The sequence below is a fragment of the Zeugodacus cucurbitae genome, chromosome 2 (genome assembly GCF_028554725.1).
Source record: "Zeugodacus cucurbitae isolate PBARC_wt_2022May chromosome 2, idZeuCucr1.2, whole genome shotgun sequence".
Taxonomy (NCBI): domain Eukaryota; kingdom Metazoa; phylum Arthropoda; class Insecta; order Diptera; family Tephritidae; genus Zeugodacus; species Zeugodacus cucurbitae.
In genome coordinates, this window is record NC_071667.1 from 55,638,235 (window position 1) to 55,661,551 (window position 23,317).

Below are 23,317 nucleotides of genomic sequence, written 5' to 3' on the forward strand. Positions count from 1 at the left end.
TAAAAATTAACAAGTAAGGAAGGGCTAAGTTCGGGTGTAACCGAACATTTTATACTCTCGCAATTTATTTATTTAACTTAATTTATATTATATAATACACAATTTTACCCACATATTCGTCATATATATTGTATAAAGTCCATTGAAAGTTGGAAACCCTAATATTAGGTTAGAAGTACCGAGGTCCTCAAGTTCGATATATGGGGCCTTGACAACCTATGGTCCGATTTCGGCGATTTTTAGAATGGGGCTGCCACACTATAAATACAGTATTTGTGCAAAGTTTTGCACCGATATCTTCACTAGTGCTTACTTTATATATTGGAATGTAAACGTTTCAGATCGTCTTCAAAGTTCTGGTATATAGGAAGTAGGCGTGGTTGTGAAGCGATTTGGCCTATTTTCACAACATATCATTGGGATGTAAGGAAACTATTACAAACCAAGTTTCATTGAAATCGGTCGAGTAGTTCCTGAGATATGGTTTTTGACCCATAAGTGGGCGACGCCACGCCCATTTTCCATTTCCTAAAAAAATCTGAGTGCAGTTTCCATCTGCCATTTCTTATGTGAAATTTAGTGTTTCTGGCGTTTTTCGTTATTGAGTTAACCCACTTTTAGTAGTTTTCAACATAACCTTTGTATGGGAGGTGGGCGTGGTTATGATCCGATTAATTTTTAATTTTTGGACTGTATTAGGAAGTGGCTAAAAAAACGACTGCAGAAAGTTTGGTTTATATAGCTCTATTGGTTTGCGAGATATGTACAAAAAACTTAGTAGGGGGCGGGGCCACGCCCACTTCCCCAAAAAAGTTACATCCAAATATGCCCCTTCATAGTGCGATCCTTCATACCAAATTTTTCCATAGCTTTATTTATGGCTTAGTTATGGCACTTTATGTGTTTTCGGTTTTCGCCATTTTGTGGGCGTGGCAGTGGTCCGATTTTGCTCATTTTCGAAAGCAACCTTCCTATGGTGCCAAGAAATAAGTGTGCTAAGTTTCATCAAGATATCTTAATTTTGACTCAAGTTACAGCTTGCACAGACGGACGGACGGACGGACGGACGGACAGACAGACATTCGGATTTGAACTCCACTCTTCACCCTGATCACTTTGGTATATATAACCCTATATCTAACTCGTTTAGTTTTGGGTGTTACAAACAACCGTTATATGAACAAAACTATAATACTCTCTTTAGCAACTTTTGTTGCGAGAGTATAAAAATGTTAAATATATTTTTGAAAAAATTAACTAAAATTTTAAAATTAAAAACCTAATTTTTTCCGGGAGATTGAGTCATAAGCAAAAAAAAAATACTATTCTCACATTTTGGAAGTTTGCCTCCAAAATGAGATTATTTGGATTCGAAAAGGTATTTAAAAAAATATATTATTAGGTCATAGCTACTAGTCCAAAAATATATATAATTTACATTTTCTACTTAATTCATTGGTATATAAAACTTTTTCGTCAAGCTTATATGACTAATGTTATAAGGGATCCAGTATTTTCTACAGAATTTTTTTAAATTTTTTCGAAGACCAAACTTTGACACTTCATAGCATCTTGCTTATATGCTTGACCGAAACTCCAATGAATTAAGAAGAGAATGTAGATAATATCTAATTTCTGGAGATTTTAGTAGCTATATCCCGTAATTAATAATATTTTTTTTTTAAAGACCTTCGAATCCAAATATTTTTATTTTGACGGACGGATATATATTTTTTTACTTATGAAAAAAATTCTAAAAATTATTTTAGTCCAATACCCAGAAAAAAAATCGATTTTCTCGTATAGTGTAATCGACAACAAATCAGTGGCATTAAATGGGGAAAATTAGAACGCATAAAACTGTTAGCCATCTTAACTAGGCATTGCGAAAATCAGCACAACAAATGGCAATGCAAAACCAAACATATTGGCGGCGATCGTGTAAATTTGTTTAAAATTAGAATCGAACACAAAAACAAATGTTTTGACGATAATTAACTGTTTACACAGCTGCAATATTTACAATACGCCGCGTCCAACTGTAAATAGAAACTATTTTGCCAATTACTAATTGTGCCAAGAATAGTACATGGAGGCTGGACTTGACTTTTTACTGGAGGATGGGTTAAAAGATTTATAGAATCTTCACTTGGAAAGTATGTTTGAAACAGGCTTAAAGGTGGAGACCAAAATAAAACCATATACAATGGTTACAGGCTGAAAAAGATGGAGACTATATAGAAAAAAGACCTCATTAGAAGTTATATATTCACGATCATTTCCTACAAAATGCAATATAAATATCCCAAAACCTCTAGAACCTAACTAACTATAAATGCATGGATATATGTATATAGATCTGTCGCTTTCGATCGGCAATTATGCGGACTTCAAAGCGAAAAACTTGAAACAATAATGATTCGATGTATGTGTAAATGACACTTAAACTAAATTAAATTGAATATTACTAAATAAGAAATAAGAAGAAAGAAAGAGAATAGTACTCACTTGCTAACTCATTTGTCTCATCCCCGAACGACAAAAACTTATTCATATCTTGTGTCTGCTGTGAGTTTTGGTGATTCTGATGATTTTGATGTTGCTGTTGTTGTTGACCACTGAGTATTGCTGCTGTCACCGTTGTTGGTGTTATAATGGAATTAGTTTTAGCAATATGTTGTTGTTGGCGATTACACAACTGCGAAATCGGTGTGAAAACGGAAGCCGTCACCGATTGGGCGCGAGGTGCCGCGTTCAATGGCAACAATGGCGGTGCATTTGCTGCACTCACAAATACCGATGAAGTGCTCGTAGTCGATGGTACGGGCGTTGGCGGTGTTGTTGTTGCTATTGCAGTTGTTGTTGTCGAGTGGGTACCACTCAAATCGGTTATGGTAGCCGGACGAAATACCGAAGCGGTAACCGATTTGGGGCGTTTCTCTTCGTGTGTTTTTGCCAACAACAAATTCTTATTATTGTTGTTGTTGTTGTTGTTGTTAGTGTTATTGTCACTGCCGTTTATAAAATTCGTTTGTAGATTACTATTCTGACGCAATGGAGAAAGTGAATTTTCACGTACAATCGTTTGTTTATTAGCAGCAATGTCGATCAATTTTGTGGTATTATTATCTAATGGGGGTGTGGCTGCTAATTTAGTGTTGTTGTTGTTGTTGTTGCTTGAGGTAGTGGTTATTGTATTAGAGGGATTTACGTTAATTGCACACGTTTTTTCACGTTTTATGGAGGAACATATATTATTTGTGTTTATATTACGATCCTCATTGAGATCGTTGTCGGTGGTAGTTGGATTTGTTTGCGTTGACGTTGGTGGTGAATTGGCTGCTTTGATCGAATGCAATTCGATTTTACACGGTTTATTTATAAGGATTTCTGGATTTTCTTGTTCTTGTTTCAGCAATTTGGTTTCTTTAGTGCACTCTAATAATTTCTGTTTGTAATCGTCAGTTGAGTTGTCGTCGCTGATGATGCCGTTGTTGTTGTTGCAGCTGTTGTTGCTGTTGTTTTTATCGTTGATATTCTCTTTGATATTGTTGTCGCTACAGCTATCGCCAATGTTGCTTTGATCGCTTTCGCTGTCGCTTGCCTCAACTTTAAGCTTGCTTGCCTCGTATTGTGCAAGTGAATAAATCTCATTGTTGTTCTCAAGATTGCTGCAAAAATTTACACATATCGCGAATTTTACATTATGCATTTGCTTTTCTATTTTTTTTCATTTTTTTTTTTTGCATTTTGATTGGTAATCGCCTTGGCGATTTACTCGTGCAATTCACACACACTCATACACAATTAATGGGAAGAATGAGACACTCGCGATTTGACGTGTGATTTAAATTGCGAATTTCCACTTTTTTTCTTGAAATTTGGAAAATATTTTTTTTTAGTGATTTGATATGCGATTTTTATAATTTTTCTTCACATTTTTTTTATAATTTTGAGTTTACAATATTTATTATTTAAAATATTTTTTTTCATTAAATTGTGTTATATGATTTCATTTCATATATTATTTCAATTTAATTTTATTCAAGTGATTTAATTTCATATAATATTTTATAAAATCATTGCGAATTTTCACTTTTATTTAAGTTGAAAAAAATTTTAGTGATTTCATATGCGATTTTTATAATTTTTCTTAACACTTTTCATAATTTTACAGTATTTTTTATTCAAAATTACATTTATTTTGTTAAATTTTATTAGATGTTTTATTTTCATATATTATTTTAGAAAATAATTCCTTTGAAGTGATTTAATTATTTTAAGTATTTAAGTATTTTTTTAAATCATTGCGAATTTCACTTTTTTATATGGAAAATATTTTTTTAGTGTTTTGATATTTTTTTTTCTCTTTTATAAGTTTTTTTAAAATATTTCATAAATTTACAATATTCAATATTTTATTATTATATATTAAATTGTATTATTTGTTTTAATTTTATATATTATTTATTTCATTTCATTCAAGTGATTTAATTATTTGAAGTATTTAAGTACTTTTTAAAATCATATTAAAATATTTCGAATTTTCACTTTTTTATTAAAATGGAAAATATTTTTTTGGTGATTTGATATGCGATTTTTTAATTTTTTTTTCATAAATTTAGAGTATTTATTATTTTAAATTATATTTTATTTTATTAAATTATATAATTTTTTTAATTTCATATAATTTTATATTAAATTTTTATAAATGTTTTTAAAAATTCTATACAATTTTACTAATAATTCCATCATTTATATGCGCGCTCGTGCGATCTTTTATTTACAAAATTGCTTGCCTTATTCAATAATGCATTCTAAATGCACTCATATACATACATATGTACACACATAAATGCAAATATATTCAACAAAAAACCAGCCTGTTAAAGATTGCGTCACTAGAATATACGCATCACGTGATTTTCGCTTAGTAAAGTACTCCCATATGGCAGCAAAAACTAAAGAGTAAAGCAAATAGTATGGTGTGAGTTCGTGTAATTGCAATTAGTAGCAAATACAGTATGCAAAAAAAAAAGAACAAGAAACAAAAAAAAAAGAAAGCTTAAAACCAGCTATTATATAAAGTACGAGTATATAAAAACAATACGCCTCGGCGCTAGCAAAAATAGCAATGCTTGAGAATGAGTCTCTCATCTCAACAGGTTATGGGGAGTGCGCCGCATTTTGTGCCCCCTCTCCAAAACAACAGATAATGCACTCAAATGACACTGCAATACATTTGCATTACTGATTTAAGAGTGTGACGGCAATTCATAAGAGAATGTCATTGCTCTTAAGTGCAATTGCAATTTCGCTTTGCACTCAAAATGCAACAACTACAACAAACGCTGTGAAATGGCAACCGCAAAAATGCATTTCTTGTTTTGTTGTTGTTGTTGTTTTTGCTTTTTATTTTTTTGTTTTTTTATTTTTTTGTTTTTGCTTTTTTTGCTTTTGCCTCAACTCCATGCTCAATTAATTTTTTGTTGCACACTTTTTACCGGCGAAATTGGCGCACATTCGCGTTGTTGCTCGTCGATTATTGCTGCAACGTATGCTGTTGCTGTGCCTATATAGTGGTGTATGTATGTATATACATATAAATGCATTTCTTTTGCTTTTAGTGTTGTTGCTGCATGTTATGCGTATTTGAAATGGGTGTGTAGCAGTGATTCACAATAGTTGTTTTGCATTGTTTCGCTGTAGCATTTTGTAATGCGCAGCATTTCAATACATAACTGTATATAAAATGTGTCTTGAATTACTGTGCAAATGTAATGATTACTGTATAAATGTAATGATTACTGTATAAATGTAATGACTACTGACGATTACTTTCTCATAAACATATTTACATATATTTTGAAAAAATGACTGCTTAAATAGTGATCTTCCATATAATTTTTCGAAAATATAATCTCATTAAGTTCGACAAACGAGTATATAAAGGGTGTTATTTTAGAATATATGGTTTTCAAGCATAAATAAAACGCATATAATGTCTAGAACAAACATAAGAACAATAAAAAAATGTATTGCTCTCGAGACATGGTTGGCATTCAATTATTAAATTGAATTAAATTGGAAAAAAAAAATAAATAAAAATATGAAACTGAATTTATTGAATTCCTGCTTTATGCACACAACGTGAGAGAGATGTGATTTTATTTATTGACTTATTTTACGACAGCATTACGCAACAGAAGTTGAATTATTTAGCCATTAGAAACGCACCAGCAAGCCAAAGCATGCTGGACACGCGTGCAAGCAGACAGTGCGCACGCAGCAATTATATAAAAAATAAAACAAATCAAAGAGAGCATATAGATTGCAAATCGAATGTGACAACATTAAAATGTCAAATGGTTAATTGGACGATCTAGATTTGAGCAGTCAAAACTTAATTAACACGCTTGGAGTGCGGCCAAGACACGACGCTGTGGTGCTGATCTGATAACACACAATGACTGCGGTGTGGGTGTGTCTTATTGAAAAAAAAAATATAAAAAAAAATAAAAAATAAAAATAAAAAAAAAGAAAAAGAAAATAAAAAAAATAAATACAAAAAATCAAAAAGCAAATACAAATACAACAAAAAAATTAAAAAAAATAAACCATTTTTTAAATACAACAAAAAACAAATACAACAAATAAATTAAAAAAAAATAAACCATTTTTTAAATACAACAAAAAACAAATACAACAAAAAAATTGAAAAAAATATTTTTTAATACAACAAAATACATAAACAAATTAGAAAAATAAAAAATATAAGATAAAAAAAAACAAAACCAAAAAATACAATAAAAAATTAAATTAAAAAATAAAAAATACAACAAAATATAAGAAAAAACAAAACATAACCAAAAAATTAAAAAAAAATGAAATTAAAAAATAAAAAATACAACAAAAAAATTAAAAAACAATTTGTTAATACAACAAAATACATAAAAAAATTAGAAAAATAAAAAATATAAGAAAAAACAAAACATAACCAAAAATTGAAAAAAAAAATTTAAATAAAATATATAATAAAGAAACAAAACAAAACAAAAAACATAAAAAATAAAATAAAAAATAAATAAAAAAATAAATAAAAAAAATAAAACAAAAAAATTAAAATACAATAGCAAAAATCAGTTCAGCTTAATCAAAGAACATACTTTATTTACAGTGGAGATCAAAGAATCAACGCACTTTTGTAATGAACTTGCAATATTGGTATTACTATTCGGACAATAACACGCATGTAAAACGTCGCAAACTAGTTTTTTTCCACAATTAATTTCAAGTTCAACACATAACTACTTATGTGATAAGCTTAAACGTAAAGTGATTGCGCTCCATTTTTTTCATTTTTTTTTTTAATTTTCTTAATTTTTTTATACTTCAAATAGCGTACGCTTGAAATATTATATTACTTAACCGATAACAAAGGCAAACGAGTAATAAAGTGATACCATTAAAGCGCAACTGATAATCGAATATTTGCAATATTTGAAAACTTGAAATTTGAAAACTCGCCTGATACAAAATCTCAATAAATGCGACCGGTATCGCATGATGGCTTTTATTGTTGTTGTCTGCTTTTGCTTAGTAGACGCTTATTTTAATATGTGTACAGCTAGTTAGTTGGTTAGGTAATGCGGTAACTTGCAGTTAGACGCTTATCAGTGTGAATGGAAAAAACGAAATGCTCGCTGATAGCAAATCAAATGGCATAGGACGCAACGATTTATAATTCACTAGAGCACGACCCCATCAGCCGGTAGCCGGCATGTAGACTGCATGGTCTGCGTCTGATAAATGTACATGTGGACGCGTTAGGCGAGTTCAGGCAGTCTAAAGGTCCACGTGTTAATTTATAAAGACCATGTAAATTTCCGATTACTTAATTTAAATCTTAAGGTGTCTGTGTTGGAAAGTAGGTTTCGCAAGAACCACAGCGTCAAGTGGCGCAAAACAAGAATGGCGTGTAGTATGAATAAGCGACCGTGCATGACAAAGGAAACGTTTCGACGATAAGATAATACATATTGAGTAATGGTGGAATATTTGCGCTAATCAAATGTTTAATCGCACTGAGTCTTTTTTTCCTTTTCTTTGCTTTTGGTCTAAGTTGTTAAACTTTTGCTTTTGCAGCGCACTGCCACTAACAGTTGGTATAGTTGTTGTTATCTGTGCTAAAAATATCTTTTAAAACACGAATGTTTGCTTTTTTGCGATTTTTTTCGCTTCTTTGCTGTCGGTTTCTTTTTTTTTTTTTTGTGTTCAAGTGAGATATTTTTAGAACTCCAACGGCGACACGCCAGTAGATCATGCCGCACATGAGTAGTACAACAACAAACTGCTAATGGATATCAAGCGTTGAGTGCGTGCAAAACAGCTGAGTGCTAAAGTCGAGCGCGATGACAACGCCAGAATGCCAATAGCAGAGACTCACAATTGCGGCTGGACTGATACCAGCAAACATTTATCTATTTATTTATTTATTTACGTATTTTAAACGAAATTGTATTATAAATAAAGACAGTTTATAAACCACACAGAGCTTTGATGGTGAAATTGAAGGTGGTGAGCAAGGCTTTGCAGGGGATTTAGGATTTAGATAATATGAGCATAAGTGTGATCTGCACTATATTTATCTTTCAGCCGCTAAATACTAAGCAAACAATAAACTTAATGAAAATTTGACAGTCCAAAAAAGAGAGCACAACAAAAGAGTTTACATTAGAAAACAGCGGGGAACACCTAAACTTGAAAGCAGTGCGCTCAAGGGTGGTTTTGAGATGGAAAACAAATGCGAAAGGAATATAATGGCCAGCTGCTGGAACACCCTTTCCGTAAAAGCTAACAATCCACAAATTCTATGCAAATCACGAGACAAAAATGAAGAAGAAATCGAAAAAAGCTGTAAACAAACAAAAGTATGTTGTTTGTATGTCAATTTCGAAAATTCGCAAAATTTTATGATCAGAGACAAGGGAAGGGTTCATTTTTGTGAGATCGTCAATAGAATTTTATACACAAATGAATGGCAGCTGATAGCACACACACCCTAAAAACCAACGAATTTAATTTCCAATTAATGCAAAAAATAATAATAAATTGAATTTTTTTTAGCCGAAATTCGAAATTAGAGTTGCCAACTCTACTTGTAACCCATAAAAAAGGCTTATAAAAACTGAAATTACATAGTAATAACTAAAACAAATATAACTTAACATATTCTATATAAAAAACACTTCCACTACCATAAATTACCGATCGCGTGATGTAGATCAGATAAAAAACTCAACAACAACAAAAACCAGGAAAATGTAGAATGCAAAAATTGTTAAGCATTGCTAATATAAAAAAAAGGAAAAACAAAAACATTTACAAGCGCACTCAAGTAATTAATTAATTTCAATAATGAATATGTATTTAAGTAAATGAGTTGTATGCAAAGTGTGAACGCACGACTGCAGTGATTTTGCAAACAACAACATTTTTAGTATGTCGCAAACGGATCAAAAGAAATTTACGACAGTAAAATAGAGAGATAAAAAAACAACACTACAAAAACAACGAGGAAGGGGTGTAATTGTAATGCATTTGCGAGTACAACGTATAACTGTATGCAATGGCACGAACATGAATGACGAACACATTTACAATACAGCTACAGAGTGCTGCAGATCAAAAGCGTGACAATTTTTTTCTCTTATACAACAGAGTATAGCAGAAGGTGGATGCTCTTAGAGAACTACAGAGGCTGGTGATCGCGAAATAAATTTAAAAAAATTATATTAAAAAAAAATGTTTTTAATTAAAAAATGTATAAAAAAATATAATAAAATTAAAAAATATATAAAAAAAATAACAAAAATATAAAATAAACAAAATATTAAAAAATTAAAAAAAAATATTAAAAAAATTTAAAAAATATTAAAAAATTAATTTAAAAAATATTAAAAAAATTAAAAAATATGTTTAAAAATTATTTAAAAAATATTAAAAAAATACAAAATAAATTTAAAAAATATTAAAAAAATATATTTAAAATTAAAAAAAAAATATTTAAAAAAATTAAAAAAAAATATTTAAAAAAATTAAAAAAAAAAATATTTAAAAAAATTTAAAAAATATTTAAAAAAATTAAAAAGAAAATATAAAAAATATATATATTTAAAACACATTTAAAAAATATTAAAGAAATTTAAAAAAATATAAAAAACTATAAAAAAATCACATTTAAATGAATTAAATTAAAAGATTCCATTGTAGATAGCAATAGATAATTGTGTAAATAAACCAAAAAAGACATAAAAAGTATACAGAAACAAAATACAAATTGTATAAAGAGGGAAAGAGAGGAGCGCTGTCAAAAGTGTATACCGTATTTGTGTGCAAACGAAACTGTCAAATTGACAGCTAGAAAAAAATTTAAAATAAATAAAAAATAAAAAAAAATCACCATAAAGCGTATAAAAAATGTATACAAAAACAATAAATGCAACGAACGAACGCAGTGGGTAAGGTAAATAAGGTGAATTACAAATTTATATATGTGTGTGTAAAGTGTGCTAATAGAAACGTGACACAGCATAGGAAAAACACGTAATAAATTATTAATTTATTGAAGTGTGAGTAAATTACAGAATTTTTTTAGAAAGAAATGCCTCAAAGCATTGTACGAATTAAAATTCCGATTTCTCACTCAGACCAGGACAGTCATACACAAATGTATATATGTATATGTACATATTTACGTATATGAAATTATAAGCAAATATGAAATTGCATACCGACTACCGCCTAACCACACAAAACGATTTGGTGGCATACGGGCGCTGTGAAGAAAGTAATCCGGACGGGCAGTTAAACACCCACAGCGCGCGACAGTTACAACTGAATATACGCGTATAAAAGGCAGCACACGGCACAGTGCACAAACAAAAAAGGCAACAACAAATAATATCTACTTCATTTTAATTACAAACCACTTTAGCGCATTAAGTTACATACTGCATATATATGTACATGAATTGTGTACAAATTGCAGGCTGCGGGACGCGAAACAAAACATAACAAATGCGCATTTATAGTAATAGACAAAAGCTACCGCGTGTACTCGTAAATAGTCAGCTACAGTGGTTAGCTTTTGGATTTGGATTTGGTTTTTTATGACAACGTCATTTTATTCCATAAATTTGCTGTTGTTGTTATTGTTGTTGTTTTGTTCTATCTCTTTGTTGTACTTTTATTATAGCGTTGAATACATGCCATTTCGCGCTATATGCTTTTCATTTATTTATGTTTTATCTTTTCGATATATCTCATTTGCCATGCACATACATATGGACATATGTCATATATGACATTTAGTCCGCTGTTAATTCATAAAAGACACAACAGATTCGCATGGCGTTTTATGAACAAATTTTTATTATGTACACACACACACATAAAAGTTGTTATAAGCCAAATCAGCACAGATTTATAAATATATACAACAACAACACAGTTATTTGCACACAACAACGCCTACTTGCATATAAATCTATATGTATATCTGTATATATACATAGCTAAATTTAAAAGCCGAGCTGCCTTAAATGCGGCATACTTGCAACAGCAATATATACAGTTCAAATAAATAACAACCTAAACGTCATACTACTTCGCACCCAGCACTTTGCACTCAACTCGCACTCTACGAACGCTCTTTTCAGTCAATTTTTTTTTTTTTTGTATTTTGGCGTACTTTTCCATCAAGTTTGCTTGTGAGCTTCTTAAATTTATGACTGCAATTTTTTTTTATTTTTTGGTATTTTATTATAGACAAACAAGGATCGCGCTAAAAGCTGTTCGGATTTAGTGTAGTCTTAAATATTTTATACAACTTGTTGTTCTTATATAATTTAACAGCTGTGCGTCTAATAACAATCTACAATTAATTTCAATTACGCTTACGAAAATTGTCTTTCACATATGTACATATGAATTGTTCATATTTTTACGCCACCAATGGCACTGTCACAGTCATTAATCAAAACATATTCGAACGAAAACTATGCGCCGAAGAACGTCAGCAATGCAAAATTCAGAAAATTCAGAAATTTTAGTAGAAAGAACTAATAAAAGTATAAGTGAATGCAGTGAAGACGTAGCAAAACATGAAAACAAATAAAAATCCGAAATGCAGTAGAACAAAAAAGTGTGAACAAGAATGCCTGCAATTAGACTTAGCAGGATCTAACGTACGGTTAGTTGGTTCTACTATATAGTAGTGCTGCTCACTAGCAAATTGCATTTTTACTTTCTACGTATTGTTGTATGTTTTTTTTTTAGTTTTTAGCATTTTACTCATATTCTGTATTCTGCTTTCGACACTTACACGGGATTACGTTTTTGGCAAACATTTTTTAGGTTATGATATTGTTGTGTAAAAATTTTGCTTGGATTTAATTTTTTTTATTTTTAATATTATTTGGCGTTTATTATTAATTTGCTTGTTTAGAGTTTAAAGAACTTAGCTATTTTTGAAGCTATATGCCGTATAGCTTTACATAGTTTGTACACTTGAAAAAATTAACTTGAATTTTTTTAAATTTTTTATAAATTAGATATGACATGTTAACGAAAAGCTTTTTATTAAATGCAACACTTTGTAAAAAAATTTAAAATTTCAATATATTTGATATAACGCGAGTAAATCACTTTTCCCAAATTTAAGAATATATTCATATGTGTGCGGGTGTGGGTGTAGATTTGCACGAGTAAATCGCTTGCTGCTTTCTTTTACGATCTTTTTTATTTTAATAACTTAATATTAGTTTTAAAATGATTAAAACACTAATTAAGCGCACTCTTTGAACGAAGAAAACACAAATAAAGCGCAATATTTGAAACCGTGTATTCTTTCAATCAAAATCGCTTATATTTTCATACGCGAATTTTACATAAGAGCCACATATTTTACTTTTACGAAAACGTAATATTTTTTTACTTGCAATTGCAGCTACTACTTTGTATTATTTAGTTTGTATTAAAATTTATTTTTATTTACGCAAATATTTAACTATTTTTTCTTTATACTTGAAGACACTTCAAACGCGTAGGCGCAGCAATTTCTTTTTGGGCTCTACCTTCCCTACGTACGCGCTGCATTATATCACTTCATTTTACATTTAAATGCTTGATACTGCGTTTTTGCTTGTTTCAATTAACTTACTGAGTACATCTCGTTTGATTTACAACGCGAAATTATAGTTTAAATATTAAAAGATATAAATAATTTCAAATTTCACAAAACTGAGCGCACTTCTGCAGGAGGCACGTCAAAAATATAACCGTATTGTAAAGAAAAAATACATATTCGCCGTTGACACGACACGCGATCTTTTTGACATTTGCGCTTCTTTTTTTTGTACTTAATTTATGCTTTCTTCTTCGCGTATGTTTATCGAGTGCTTTGCAGATTTTAATGAGTTGCAAATTTTTTGTTTTCGTATTGAGCTTTTAGCGATTCTGTTTACCGCACCGCAGATGGCGTATAATATACACACTATGCTTACAGTTGATTGCATTTCTTCGTAGCACAATTTTCTAATATTTCCGTTATAGCTTCCAAATTAATTCAATTGCACGCAGTTTAAGTTTAATATCACTTGCTTGTTGAATTTTCAATCACAATTTATTTTTTTGTAGGAATTGATTATTTAATTAAAGCAAGAAAATTATAAGAATTCTAAAGTTTCGAGTTACTGTTCCGCTCTTAGACACACAAGCGAATTCGTCAACGTTTCTACGAGCAGTGCACGGTTTGCGACTACAAAACGAAGCAAACGCTTGCCAATATAGCCTGACTGTCTGCCTTAAATGCCAGCGTACGAACTGCGGAGTGAAATTCGGCGGCGAGTGTAAATGTGCGAGTGGAGCGACGCAAAACGTCAGTTGGCTCACGCGATGCCCACTAGGCGCCCCTCGCGCGCCAAGCCCCAACAAACGACACTCACACGCTCGCTCCACTCCACCAGGTATGAGCATACGAAGTACACAAAAAAAAAACAACAACAACAAAAGTATGCATAAGAGTGGCGAAACAAACAAGTTGTTCACCAAAAATGAGTGCAATGCAATTTGAGTGAAGATGTGAGTGCGAATGAGTGATACCGAGTAAACGAACGAGTAGTCAATTAAGTTAGGTAATACAATAACAACAAGATAGAAACTTTAATTCAGCATCTGCGAAATAAATAAACATAAACGCATTGTTATAAGAGCGCCGAGCTCTATACTCGTACTCAACAGCTGTGTGTCTTTGTGCGCATGCTCTGTCTAAGAGAATTTACACAGGGACCTGTGAACCCAAAAGCAATAAAAGTTTAAATATAAAATGCTAGTGTGTGCGGGGAGAGGTGGAGCAGTCAAAGCGCGTTATGAGTAAATGTAAAAAAAAATATATACAAACAGAAAAGTTACTGCGCGATTGTGATCCACCAAACAGTCGTAAATTGTAGTAAATTCTAGAGAGCGAAATTCTAAGTTTGCAAAAAAAAAAAATTAAAGTAAACATTGGAACTCAGTTATAAAAGAAAAAGCAAAACAAAATTACAAAAAAAATTAAATGTTATTAGTATTTTTGATTACACACACATAAGTTATATTTATGTTGCTCGCTGTCTTCGCTGTGTGCCGAAAGGCAGGGTTTAGTGAGTAAAGTAGGAAGTCTTACACGGTGTTTAGGCTAGCATGTTGGGTTATTTTTTATTAATATCTCCTTCTTTTCATTCACAAATAATCAATTACTTGATTTTATATGAAACAAATTTGCTTTTTCTTTGAATTTATGAATTAAAAAATAAAAAAGGGTTTATGCAAAAAAAAAAAATATGTTACAAAAACAAATATAAAAAAGTAAAAACAATATTAAACAAAAACACATTTAAAAAAATAAATAAAAAGAAAAAAATAGAAAAATTCAAAGAAAAGTAAACAAATTTAAAAAATATATTTATTTATTATTTATTTTAAAATGTAATTTTTTCTGCAAAAATACAAAAAAAAAAAAAACAATTTGTTTCTTCTTTAAATGCATGAATTAAAAAATTAAAAAAAGGGTTTATGAAAAAAAATATATTTTATAAAAACAAATATTTAAAAAGTTAAAACATAATTTAAAAAAAAAATAAATAAAAATAAAAAATAAAAAAAATAGAAAAATTCAAAGAAAAGTAAAAAAATTTAAAAATATATTTATTTATTATTTATTTTTAAATACAAAAACAAATATTTTTTACAAAATAAAAAAATTTAAAAAATAAAAATAATTTAAAAATAAATAATATTTAATTAAAAAAATTATTACTTATTTTAGAAAATAAAAAAATTTAAAAAATTAATAATATATAAAATAAAAAAAATAAATATATCATAAATATTTTAAATTTTTTTGAAAAAATACACAAAAAAATATTTTTTACAAGAAAAATATTTAAAACCAAAAATAAAAAATAAAGAAAAAAATAAAAATATTTCAAAAATATTGTTTTTGTAAAATAGTTTTTTTTTTTTTACAAATTTCAATCATAAATATTGAACTAAATACCGAATTTTTTATTACTTTATATTTTCTTAAATTTTCAATAAGAAATCATATGATTATGACAAATATAATATTTTTATTAATATTTCTGCCAGATTTAAATCATAAATATTGACATAAAGTAATTTCTTAATCAATTTATAATTTTCATATAAACGAAACTTTTAAAAACACTTCCATATGTTTACTAAATAGGAAATGTTCATAATGAGTACCATAAAATCTTAAAAAGTCAAATAATATTAAAAAAAGGATCACGATTTTCTACTATAAAAAAGTTATTTCATACCCAAAAGGTACTTATTCTTCAGTTAATAAATGAAAACTATCACTCATTTACCGATTTCTCCAGTTATTTAATAAAATTAATTTGGGTGATTTCAATACTTTTTTGAAAAAAATATTTTTTCTAAAAATATTTTCTTTTTTGAAAAAAAAAATATTATTTCTTTTATTTTTTACTTTTCTAGAAAATTATGGCAACAAAATAATATTTTTTTTTTTTGAAAATTATCTTGTATATCAATTATGGCATCAAAATAAAATATTTTTTTGGAAAATATTTTTACATAGTCTAAACACCGATCTAATGCGAAGAGTTAATGGGAGAGTGTAGGCAGCAGCGTTTCTTCGACAATACTCTCACCACCCATTTCATGTAGGTACCCAGTGGTGGCTTCTCTGCTATAATTACATATATATACATATGTATAAGTATGTATATTTACATACGTTTTTATTATTTTGTTTGCTTGTTGTTGTTTTTTTATTTTTTATTTTTCAATGTGAAGAAGAGATAACAAATAGCAAATAGTTTAAATGATGAACGAATTCAGAATGAAAAGTACATAAATGTGTAGCAAGAATTTTTAAGTCGGAATGCCGTAATAAATAAAACGCAATGTTAACAATTAAACAAGATTATGGAAGATTTTGAGTAATATTAGCATGACAAGCTGATGATATAACGACACATTAATTATTTATTATTTTTTCTTTGTTTTTTTTTACTGGCCCCAAAATAATGATCACTTCAAAAATTGTTGGTAAAAAGACAAAGCTGCCGTGTGCTTGTGCTAGAAGAACGTCGTGCACACAGTATAATTGGAAAATTTTCCGATCCATAACAATTAATGGCATAATGTAACAAAATTTTTGTCTGTTTTTTCTATTTTACAAAAACAATAGCAAGCACACGCCATATACATATACTAATTATTATCCCTGCCGGACTCGCACATCATTCATTTTACGAGTATATGCCAATTCGTTTGTTTGCATTCGGCTTTTTTTTTGTCAGAGCAATGTCTGTTTGTAAATGCATTATTATGACAGGTATTGTGGCTGTGGATTGCTGCTAATAATAACAGTTAAGCTTTATTGGCACAAAGTACGCGTTGCCACTGATAAAGTTGATAACACCTCAATTAGCAGCAACGATCGCCGCGCTAAGTGTTAACAGATATAAATTTGTATATATACCTGTGTGTGTGTGTGTGTGTGGGTGTATGGGATGTGTGCCTATATTTGCATTCATCTTAATGATGATAATTATTATTGCACATTTAGCTTTGATTGTGCGCACAAAACTGAGTTTAAATATAGATTAAACACTCATCCACTATATATGGTGTGGAGGGTACATCAATTTTAAAGTGCTGTTCATACATGGCATACTTTGATCCCTTTTAAGTGTTGTGAGTACATACACTGCTCAGCCGATAATTAGTAACGTTTTTTGATTATTAATTAACCGTTTTTTTGTATTTTTTTGGAAAAATATTTCGAAAATTTGTTATTAAAAGTATACAAATATTAAAATAAAATGTTTGAAATCGGCAAAAATGGTTTCGAATCAATCGGTTCACCAGCTTATATATACAGAAAAATATATTTATAGAATAGAAAAATTTTTAAATTTTAATCAAAAAATAATTTTCGAAAAAAAATTATAAAATCGAAATTTTTTGTTGTATCTAAAGGAACGGAGGAACAAATATGATCCAGTGTTGATCAAAACGACTATTTTTAGTACGGAAACCAATACAGCTCACATCAGAATAACAAAACAAAAAATATATGTATAAGTTTCGGAAAGTTTTGTGTCCATAAAATACAGTAGCACAATAAAGTCTAATTAAAAAAAAAAGATATTTTTACTCAAAACCTACTCATGAATCATAATTATTAATAAGCCTAAAGATCTAGGCAATCTTTTCCAAGTAATTTCGAAACAAAAACCCAATTTTTTTAGATTTTGGGATCAAAAATATCGACGTTATCATCTGGAAGAATTACTGAGAAAGATAAAATATGTATTAATGAATACCAAAGCAAAGCATTTTTCATAAACTTCTAATTCTCAAAATATTTTTTATTTCGATAAACTGAAAATTTAATATGTTAAGCGTTTTCTGAAGGGAAACAAATATTGAATATGGAGGAGGTTATAGCATATACATACATATAATAGAGCGGACTAGAGTGCGTAAATTTAAAAACGATTATCTCGAAATTGTATTTTTTAAAAACTGCTCATGTTGCAACTGAAAAAGTTATTGATCGATTTGTATGAAATTATGTGTATACATTCCAAGGATGAATTTAAAATGTCAAATATTTCGCATTCATAAAATACTGTTTAAAAAATTAAAAAAATGTCGAAAAAATTGTCCAAAATTCTGACTCTTTTCTCAAAGGCTTATTTTATATTGAATTATATATGTATATATATTTTTTTAATTTCATAGATTTATACTGTCCTAAATAAAACCACTTTTTTGCTTCAGATCATTGGCTGGTGAGTGATAAATAGAGCAGTTTGAAACCTCGCGTCAAAGACTGTAGACAAAAAATTATTCTGAGCCGCCATTTTGAAAAGAAAAACGACTAAACAAACTACTTTTGAACTCTACAATACTTTAATAAAATTGTGTTAAAATTTAAAAACAAAAAAAAAACATTTTTTTTTTAATTTCCGATTTTTAGGCTTTTACATGGACTTCTCCAGCTTAACTAAATGAACCCTATATTTTTTCAGGGTTTATTTTAATTTTATTTCATTTTCGAAAAATTAGCCATGCATAATATGAGTTTTCATGCAAATATCCACGGAAATTTTGTATACTTCATATACTCATATCTATAGAAATATACATATTTATAAGCGTTGCCTTTTTTTACAATTAGCAAATACTTGCGAATATTGCAGTTAGGTTATCAGCAAAGCAACACTGTCAATTCACATATGTATCTAACAAACAACTTTATTAGTTGCTGAGGAGATGAGCCAAGTAACGCGCCGCTATCAAACCATAAATGCCACATACTTTTTGTAGAGAATGTAAATTTATGAATTAGTACATATGTATATGCATGCATTCTCCACAGAGATAAGGTTCAGTGACTTACATATGGCAAATTCACAATTTGAAAAGTATATGGAGAAGTACTTGAATGCACTTGATTATCACTGCTCATCCACTTAGCGAAATGGCCTTATTGAAAGCATATAACAATCTACTGATATGGTCTTAAGTTATAAACCTCCTCATATACATTAGATCACGTGTCAAACTTTGAAAATAGCACATAAGGAATTATTAGCGATAAGAGACTCAATTCATTTTTAATATAAAAAACACAGCAAAAATCTGCTGATCCGTGATTATGAAAATAAAGCACGTTTAAAGGAAACAATATTGCATGCACAGCGCTTTGAATAAATATTGTGTAATTTGAATTTTAAGTATTTTTTACATTTTTTTTTTAATTTTTTTATTTATATATTTTTTCTATTTTTTTATTTCTGTGCATTTTTTTTTTTAATTTTTTTTATTTTTAAAATATATTTTTTTTTTATTTTTTTTTATTTTTAAAATACATTTATTTTAATTTTTTTAAGCTGTCGTTCCACAAGTTCATAAATAATGCAAAAGCAACCACAAATAAGTTGTGCGCCAGCTAAATTTAAAATCCTTTTTGGTATTAGTAGGGATAAGCTCATGTAAGATGGCATGAACATGGTGTTGAAGTCAGCCGCGAGGCGTTAAACAATAATCAATATGAATCAGTCGGCTTTGACAACACCTACACACACACACTCAGGCAAAACAGAAATGTTCGTTATAAATATTAGAAACGCGAACTATCATTAGGACTGTCAGCGACAAGCGCACGTGTCACTCATCATTTTCATGGAGCCACGCATTTGTTGAAGGGAACATTAGAAATATCTTATTCTTCTTTATAAATAAATAAATAAACAAAATTATTGCCTTCGACGTATTTAGATTGTGACAACAGCAGCAGCAATCGCCGACTACCTTATGTAACCAAAATCAACAACCTCATGCGGTATATAAATGCCCACTCAGGCAGACTGACAATGAAACGGCGGTGTATGAAAAAAAAATAAATAAAAAATAAAATAACGGAAAATAAAAATATCATAATAAAGTGGTATTATTATAAGACACTGACAGATCAAGAAAATTACTAATGCTAAATCGAAATATTGCGTGCAGAGCGGTGTTCGAAAATATAGGGTAGTAAATAGAGCAATTAAAAAAATAAAAATATTAAAATAAAAATATTAATAAGAAAAGAAATTCATAAAGAAAAGTTTGTAATAAAAAATTTATAAAGAAAAATTAATGAAAAAAAAATTAATAAAAAAAAATTAAAAAAAAATTTAAAAAAAAATTAAATTAAAAATTAAAAAAAAATATAAAAAAAAATTATAAAAAAAATATTTTAATAAAAAAATTGTAGAAAAAAATTTATGAAAAAATAATAAAAAAAAAGTTTATGAAAAATAAATAAAATATAATTTCGAGAATTTTTGAAACATAAGAAAATTCATAACAAGCATAAAATTATAAATAATGAAAACAGACAAAATGGCGTTGATTCCAAAATAAAATATTGATTTTACCTTCAAATAAACAAAAAAGTAAAATAAAAATTCAAAATGTTTACTCTACTGTCTTGACTGCTCGATTTTCGACAAAATTGTTGCATTTTCGGTGCATGCTTCCAAACGTGGAACTCATAAAAATCGCACACGAGATAAAACTACAGACAAAAGCGCTGCAAAAAAATAATTGAAATCAAAAGAAAACAACAACACTAATAAAATGTTGCTTCAAGTGAAAGAATGCAATGCATAAAATTGAAAATTCGAAATTTATTTTTAGCCAATGCTGGAGTCAAATTCTCGCCTATCTCTCTGTGTATATACAATCGCCAGAACACCACGACGACGCGGCAATTGCCGAACAACAGTGCGAGCTGCTGCATAAATGAAAAGATACACAAACAAAAATAGCGCAATAAAAAAGTGAAAACCGAAATGTGGGACGAAATAAAATTAAAACAAAAAACAAAAATAAAAATAAAAAATTAAATACAAAAAAAAAAAAAAGAAAAAAATAAGAAAGTAAAAAAAATATATATTTATAATAAAAAAATAATAAAAAGTATGTATATAAATATGAGATAAACAGCAGAAAAAAATTCGAAAAAAAAATTATAAAAAAATGTAAAAAAAATAAATAAAATTAAAAATCTTTGAAAAACACACAAAATATCAGACACATGTACATCCATCAACAAATACATTTTATTCCCGAATACCTACATACAGTGTGTATCAGGAAAAATGAAATGATGGCCTACCAAACGAAAAGAGAGTGCGAACGATGCTTTCAAAAGCAGAGTCATTGAACCACCATTGCTGCTGTGGCCGATCGCACAGATCGTGTAGTTGCGCTGTTGCTGCTGAGCGCAGTGTAAATTGTCGTGGCTGACGGCGTTGACTGACAGCATTATGACAAAGTGAGTTGCAGTGGCGAAAGATTTCAAGTACAAGTACTCGTACTTTTCCGAAGTAGATATGCGGCTAATTTGGTATTTAGACGTGGTAATACGACACGATTTTGTGGGGGTGAAAAATGAAAAATATTTTAAACATTTCTGTTGTTGTTATTAAATTAGATTTTGTTGTAACAAGAGATCTTTTATATATCAATTATAGGTTATGTACAGTTGTAGAGCAAACTTTATCAAATCAATTTATAATCTATAAAATATCTGCTATAATAAGGAAATATCAATAATTTCGTCGTATTTCTGTAAGTCTTCCCTACCTTATTACTTCCAACGATCTTTTATACTCTCAAACATTTCAATTTCATGCATTTCTTTCTATATTCGCGTTAACTTAGTTGCGCTTTCGCAATTTCGCCAAAAATTGTATTTTCATTTCTTTTCATTATTGTTCCCTTATTTTTTTGCTTTCAACAGAGACCAAGCGTTGCGGTTGCCTGAAGAAACACATAAGTAAATAAATAATAATATGGTAGCCAGTGGCAACAGAAACACGTTTCGACAATGCAATTTTTATATTTTTTCGTGTCTGTCAATGCATTTATGACGAACCACTACTCAATTCGGAACGAAAATTCAATTAGTATATGGAGCTGCGCGAAAAGTTAAGTGTCTGAATGCGGTTGAGAACCGAACAAAATCAGGAAGAACTCAATACAAGTGCGAGGCAATAACAACAGATTGACAAGCATCAGCAAATCCAACCTGAAAAGCCGGTGAATGACGGCATTTGGCAATACTTCCCTCAACCCACTCGTTCTGGTAACTATAACGAAATTCCAAATATGTTCAATTCCAAACAACTCGATTGTTCGAAATCACGCGCGATTTTAAGGAACTTTCTTGCTATTTGTGATTCACGGCGCACACGATAAGCGGTTGCGCGTTTACACCGCATGATTCATAAAAATAATAAATAAAGTATTTTTGTGATTTAGCCTTTTTAATTGGAAATCTTCTTTTTCATGTTTTCAACTTGTTTTCTTTAATTTAGTTGTGGTTAAATATTTCTTATCTACTTTCAGATGTATGGGGTAAATGTAAAAATTGTTTAACGCACTAATTGTTTAAGCTCTTCGATATGACCATATCTTTAATGGAAACTTTACTAGCAAAAATAGAAAATACAAACAACAAATATGTTTACTATTGCAGACTATAAATAACATAAGCATAAATGAAGAATTTCGATTAGACATAGATAAAAACCAAAAAACAATAATATTTTTTGATAAGTTTATTAAATGCAAAGTAGGTGTGTGTGATAACCAGCTGGTTGGTCAGGGTTCAAATTACAGAGTCTAAAGCAAAGTATAATAAATGAAGTGAAATAAAATAAAAAAAATAAATAAAATATAGTAGAATAAAAAAAAAGAATTGAAATAAAATAAAATAAAATAAAATAAAATAAAATAAAACAAAATAAAATAAAACAAAATAAAATAAAATAAAACAAAATAAAATTAAATTAAATTAAATAAAATTAAATGAAATGAAATAAAATAAATTTAAATAAAATAAAATAGAATGAAATAAAAAAAAAATAAAATAAAATAAAACAAAATAAAATAAAATAAAATAAAGTAAAATAAAATAAAATAAAATACAATAAAAAAAAAATAAATAAAATATAGTAGAATAAAAAAAAAGAATTGAAATAAAATTAAATAAAATAAAACAAAATAAAATTAAATTAAATTAAATTAAATTAAATAAAATAAATTTAAATAAAATAAAATAAAAAAATAAAATTAAACAAAATAAAACAAAATAGAATAAAATAAAGTAAAATTAAATTTAATTTAATTAAATTAAATAAAATAAATAAAATAA

At 28.7% G+C, this 23,317-nt stretch overlaps 1 protein-coding gene across 6 annotated transcripts in view; it reads right to left on the bottom strand.

Annotated features, from left to right (window-relative positions):
- The window catches only part of LOC105209562 (protein similar), a 159,768-nt gene that overhangs the window by 41,013 nt on the left and 95,438 nt on the right, over positions 1-23,317 (bottom strand). For all 6 annotated transcript variants that reach the window (XM_054225901.1, XM_054225900.1, XM_054225899.1 and 3 more), the window contains one exon: positions 2,509-3,671. In XM_054225901.1, coding sequence (XP_054081876.1) covers positions 2,509-3,671 — 1,163 coding nt within the window. The remainder of the gene's footprint in view (positions 1-2,508; positions 3,672-23,317) is intronic.